The 6407-nt window shown below is 42.7% G+C and overlaps 1 protein-coding gene across 1 annotated transcript in view; it reads left to right on the forward strand.

Annotated features, from left to right (window-relative positions):
• Positions 1-6191, forward strand: part of LOC148036907 (Excinuclease ABC, C subunit, N-terminal) — a 59815-nt gene extending 53624 nt beyond the window's left edge. Inside the window, exons 2-3 of the mRNA XM_087675830.1 lie at positions 4868-4974; positions 5058-6191. Coding sequence (XP_087531956.1) covers positions 4868-4974; positions 5058-5266 — 316 coding nt within the window. The 3' untranslated portion in view covers positions 5267-6191. The remainder of the gene's footprint in view (positions 1-4867; positions 4975-5057) is intronic.
• Positions 6192-6407: the final 216 nt, after the last annotated feature.

Here is a 6407-nt window from a genome sequence, read left to right on the forward strand (position 1 = left end):
ACTGCCGTGGTGCTTGTTTCAGCCCATATAAGCTGCGTTTTAGTTTACACACCAACTGCTCTTTTCCAGGAACTACAAAACCCTCGGGCTGTCTCATGTAGATCTCCTCATCAATGTCACCATGCAGAAAAGCTGTTTTCACATCCATTTGGTACAGCTCTAAATCCAATACAGCAGTGAGAGCAAAAAGCACACGTAGTGTGGTCATCTTCACAACAGGTGAGAAGACCTCCTAGAAGTCAATCCCTTCCTTCTGTGCATACCCTTTGGCAACCAATCTTGCCTTGTACTTGGGTTTCCCATCAACTGTCTTTACTTTGTAAACCCATTTGTTTGGAAGAGGCTTTCTTCCTTTGGGCAACGACACAAGATCCCAAGTATCATTAGGATACAGAGATTTAATCTCTTCCTGCATAGCTAGCTCCCACTTATTGCTGAATTTGCATGACTTGGCCTCTTTATATGTCAGAGGCTCACCCTCATCAGTAAGCATCACATAATGCAAAGAGGGGTCATACCTATGTGGCTGCCTTCTTAGGCGTGTAGACCTGCGCACCCAATGATCTACATTCTCAGGAATCGGATCTACATCTGGAGGCATGTTATTTTCAGCATTTATTGGCTGCTGTAAGCCATTTTCAGCATGCTGTTCATGCTGTACAGCACATTCATTTTCATTTCCAGCACCTGCATTTTCATAATCAGCAAGTCTATCTTGCTGTCCATGACCTCCCTGTGCTTCTATTTGCTGTCCATCATCATCTGGCTCAAAGATAACCGGCTGATCATCAATTTCAGCCTGTGGTACAGCACCATGAGGCTCATCATTTGAGGTAATAGGTGGCTGCAAATTCTGAAATTTAACATTTTTCATGTCTTCATCAGAGGCTAAAGTGCTTTTCAGCAACTTTGCCTCATTAAACACAACATTACGGCTGCGAACAATTTTCTTAGACTGAGGTAGCCACACTCTATAGCCAAATTCACCCTCATCACCATAGCCCATGAAAATGCCTTTGGTGGATTTCGGATCAAGTTTATTCCTCGGCTCATTTCTAACATGCACAAAAGCATCACAGCCAAATATTCGTAAATGGTCATATGAGGCCGGTTTGCCAGACCAAACCTCCTCAGGGATGCCATTATTTAAGGACCTGTTTGGAGAGCGGTTGCAAATGTGAACCGTGGTTTTAAGTGCCTCTCCCCAAAATTCATGAGGGAGATTAGCAGTGAACAGCATGCACCGCACTCTCTCACATAGGGTCCTATTGTATCTTTCAGCCACACCATTTGAAGAAGGGCTGTAAGGGGCTGTAAGCTCCCTCTTGATTCCATGCAAGTCACAAAAGGACTTAAATTCATTAGATGTGAACTCACCCCCATTATTAGTTCTCAAGCATTTCAACTTTCTACCTGTCTAAGTGGTCACGTATGCATGAAAAGTTTTAAAAACAGCAAACACTTCACTTTTCTTTTTCAACAAATAAACCCAAATCTTCTTGGAACAATCATCAATAAAAGAGGCAAAGTATGCAGCACCACCCAACGATTTCACGGGCATGCTACATACATCAGAATGCACTAAGTCCAAGACATTTGACTTACGGGAGACACCAGAGTAAAAGGAATTTCTCATTTGCTTTCCAAACTGACAGTCATTACAAAAATCAAGTTTAGAGCCTTTTCCATCAACCCTCTTCAAAGAGGTAAGGACATCAAGTCCTTTCTAGCTCATATGGCCTAATCTCTTATGCCATAACTCCAAATGACAGCCAATTTCAGCAACTGCAAGAAACTTGCCATTCAAAGCTTTACAGTGCAGACAATATAAAGTGCCCTTCTTGGTTCCTTTAGCAATCAGCATGGAACCCCTTTTTAATTTCCACAAACCACCACCAAACTGTGTGGTGTAACCATGCAAGTCAAGCTGTCCAACAGATAGTAAACTCTTCTTGATGCCAGGCACATATCTGGCATCTTTCAACACAAGTTCTTGCCCATTATCCAAAGACAAGTGTATGGTGCCAATCCCATCAATGCTGCAAGCATGATTATTTCCAAGGTAAACCTTGCCATAACAGCCTGCATCAAAAGTAGCAAAGCACTCCAAGCATGGAGTCACATGGAAAGAGGCACCAAAGTCAACAATCCAAGTCTGAGTGACACCATCATCAACTGACAAAAGTGCATCAATCACATCAGCCTTGGTGATCTGCATATCCTGCATGTGACATACAAGGGCATCATAATCCACTGCACATAATACATCAGCCTCTGCATCCGAGAGCTCTTCTATGACAACACTGGAGACCACATTGGCCTTTTCCTTGCCTTTGCCTGCCTCAGATGCATTTGTCTTTTCCTCTTTCTTCTTTTTGTCTCCTGCATTCTTCTTTCTCGCTCGTTCCTTCTTGTAATACCTGCAATCAGGCTTCTTGTGGCCCTTCCGACCACATTGATACCATGTAACATCACTCTTTTCTTTTCCTTTGCTCTTGCTCCTGCTTCTCTGTCCAGCATTTGCATTTTTCTTTTCAGCCCTGCCTCTAACATTATAAGGTAAGTTGCTGCCTTTTCCACTAGACTTACGTCTAATTTCTTCATTCAAGATCGAACCCCTCACACCATCATATGTGAGATTGGGGTTATTACTGAGAGAAACAACCAAAGTCTCCCAAGAGTTAGGCAATGTCATGATCAAAAAGATCGCCCTCAACTTATCATCAAAATCCAAATTAGCATCCTTGAGCTGATTTAAAATACCAGTAAATGCACTCAAGTGCTCAGCTGCAGGCTTGGACTCATCCAACCGCATATTCACCAACTTGCGCATTAAATGCACCTGATTAACAAGTGTGGTGATCTCATAGGTAGTTTTCAACTTCTCCCATATTGTATGACCAGTGTCTAAACCCTTAATGTCTGTCAAAATGTCATTAGTGACACCCATCTTTATATAAGCCACAATCTTTTTATTGACTTTGGCCCAATCTGCCTCAGACATTTGTGCGGGTTTATCCTTCTGCAAAGCATTCTCACAATCCTTTAAGAACAATATGCCCTACATACAATCTTTCCAAAGATCAAAACCCTGACCATCAAACCGTTTGATTTCCATCAAACTCTTAATGTCAAAACTGGAAGAAGTTGCAGCCATTTTTATCACAAGTACAAGTGTAAATGCACTGAACTGCAAGAGCACAAAGCTAAATCAGCAAATACATTGCTGTTCTTGCATAACCAGCAATAATCCTCTGCTGTTTTTACATAAACCAGCCACTGCACAGGCAAATAATGCAGAAATTTATCAAATTCTGCACAAAATCCCAAATTTCCAGGTCCAAATGTGCGCAAATGTCAGCCAAACCGACTCAGCTGAGCAAAATTACATCAATACATGAAAAGCCCCAATTTTTATTGGTCCAATGCCAAGAAATTTTACTCGGATGAGCAAAATTCCAACAAATTTGGCAAAATCCCCAATTTAATTGAGGTCAATGCGCACAATGTCTGCAATTTCTGACACAGATGCCACTGTCAAGCATAAACAAAATCAAATCTGGGAAAAGCCCCAAATTTCCAGGCTCAAAATTGCACAAATCTGCAAACTGTGCCTGCGCGCATGAACCGGGGCTTGTGTAAGTGTGAAAAATCACACAAAAGATCAAATAAACTGTCGTGCCCTGGTTTTGCAGGTCAAATCTGATTGCCGCCTGTTTGGGTGAGCTGTCGCCTAACGATTTTGACCTGCCGCCTGCTTGCGTGAACTGTCGCCTGACGATTTTGACCTGCCACCTGCAAGGAAACTGTCGCCTCAGCTGTCGCTTTACTTTCGTGAACCGCGGTCTGCAGGGAAACTGTCGCCTGCACTCGCCTGGTCATCGCCTACACTCTCTTGGTCATCGCCTGCACTCCTGATGAAAAACGACCTGTCCCTGCACAAAGCGTGACTGAATCTGCTGTCGCCTGTCAAAAACGACCTGTCCTGCCTGCTAGGTCAAAAACGACCTGTCGATTTCGCACGAGCGAACAATGGAGATGTCTCGCACGGACTCCGAGGAGCGCGAGCACCTTAGCCGAAGCTCTGATACCAATTGTTGGAGTGCGCGGGTAGCGGAAGCGTGAAGATTTGCAGCAGAGAAGTGAGCAGGTGAGTGAGAGTGAGAGACAGAGAGAGTACGAGCTGATTTGGGTGTACCAACAATGTGTTGGTACACAAAGAATAAAATGTATTTATACTTAGGGCCCGTAAGGGTGCATTCACATGTACAACATAACAATACACGTGTAAAATACACAGAGGTGAAGAAAGGACCTTTACATCCCAACATGTTTTTCGTGATGCAGGCAGGCAGCCCCAGTTGGCGATAACCCCCCCCCCCCCCCCCCCCCCCAAATGGTTTCTTGCCCCCATCTCCCCCAGACCGCCTTGAGAGGCTTGTATGCATGATGTATTTGTGACTTTGTATCAGCTCCAGCTTGTCTGTTGAGCATGAACATTCCATTGTAATCAGTTTTTTTGAGTAATATAATCAGCCACATTTTATTCGCAAAAAAAAGGGAACTTGTGTCATCCATATTGTAGTGCGCTAAGATAATATTAGCTAATACTAGCAGACAATAATCCTGCAAAGGTATCACAAACTGGAGAGGTTGGTCAATGTTTGGATAAAAACGTCATAGAAAACAGAACAATATTGATACCTTACATGTGTGAGGTATTTTGCAGCGCTGCTGATAGTGAAGTTTCTACAATTAGTCTAGGGATGCGGTAAAAGTGATTTCATGCAGTGTAGTTCCATACAGGAGCTAAGCAGAAGCTAAACAAACATGACGATGAAAATTGTTCACATTGGTTTTTGTGTAGACTTAGACAACACAATGGGGAGATCTCAGGTGGTGCAAAAGCAGCCAGAGCTGGAAGGCCATGGAAGATCTTATGCTCTGTCCAAGGGTTCACAACTTATTCTGAGGGTAAGGATGCTCTCAGCAACTTTTATTAAGAAGTTCCACCATCCTCTTTAAGGGTTAAAGAATGGTTGACTGGTGTGCAACAGCCTGTCAATTTGAATGGAGATGGAAAAATGTTTCAAAGAAAACCTCTTCTACTAAGAAAGAGACAGATGGTGATTGTTCACTGGAAAATGCTTCACTTTTGTGCTCCCACATTGTGAGGAAAAGACAGAAAGCTTTGAAGCAAGTGCAGAATGTTAACGGATGGCATTGTTTAGATATCAAGTGGCATCTCAATGTCACTACTATCTAGATGTGGTGTCGTGCTTTGCTGGTTCTTCAACAGTGAGAACTCAGAAGTATTGATTCAAGACGGACTCTTACAGCTCTTACCCTGTTGAAAACACACAAGATACTCAAGCAAGAGTATCTATCTCTTTGTATTGTTGTTTCTTAAAGGCATGCTATGGGACTTCAATCATAGCTGATCACTTGCTCAATTTCTGCCCCCGATTGGGGGATTAATTACATCCCCTATCAGTGAGCTACTTTACGTGATCTCAGTGAATGATTTTGAGGGCATAGATGTTTTTCAAATAAAACATTTGCGAAGTTGAACTCACAGTTGTAGTTAATCAAGTTTTTGTTCCCCACTTCATACAACGGTAAATTTTCTCAGATCCATTCTGTTTTGTGTGAGTTCTTGGACTCCTTTCCATACTCCAGTAGCAGACAGGTGACTGGAGCCGGTAGATACCGGAGCGCATCTACAGGTATCGCTTCCTCATACAAGATAATATTCAAGTATGAAGAAGACAATGGGAAGAAGGCTGTTGGATTAGCATACTAATGACTGGCTTCTCAAGCCATGTGCCATGGACCACCCCGAGGCTGCACATATTTGCTCACTTAAACAAAAATGCTGCTGACTGACTCCATGTTTACAGTAATGGTGCCTAACATGAGCGACTTAACCTGTGATCACCTACTTTTTGTGTGTCTGTGTTAGTTGCTCTTTAATGCCTTTCAGACTGTTATAGCATAACCCGAAAGTAGCCTCTGGCTTAGGCCTTCAGAACTCTTGTGTAATTGCTATGCAGCCTGTATGCTTAAAGCTGCACATTTACCCTCCTTTCTAGCTGGCAGTACTTGTTGATGTGTGATCATGGCAGTACTTGTTGGCTTGTATAGGGAAGAAGCCTCTTGCTCCTATACAAGAAGTGAACTCTTTTGCAGGATGAAGTTGTTGAATAAACTTCCAAGAATCTTGTAATCACTTTGATGGGAAAAGACATTAGAATGGCCTATCGTCCACCTTAAGGATCTGCATTCCCTTGTATGTTAAAGGGTTTAGATTGTCATGAAATTGGGTATAAGTCGCATGATTGGGTAATAATATACTCTTGTCATAAAATCAGCCATCACTAGACTAGGAAGTTAGTCATGTAGGTGGA

Source organism: Lygodium microphyllum, chromosome 4 (genome assembly GCF_053477565.2).
Source record: "Lygodium microphyllum isolate KBCC chromosome 4, Lygodium_microphyllum_v1.1.10, whole genome shotgun sequence".
NCBI classification, from domain to species: domain Eukaryota; kingdom Viridiplantae; phylum Streptophyta; class Polypodiopsida; order Schizaeales; family Lygodiaceae; genus Lygodium; species Lygodium microphyllum.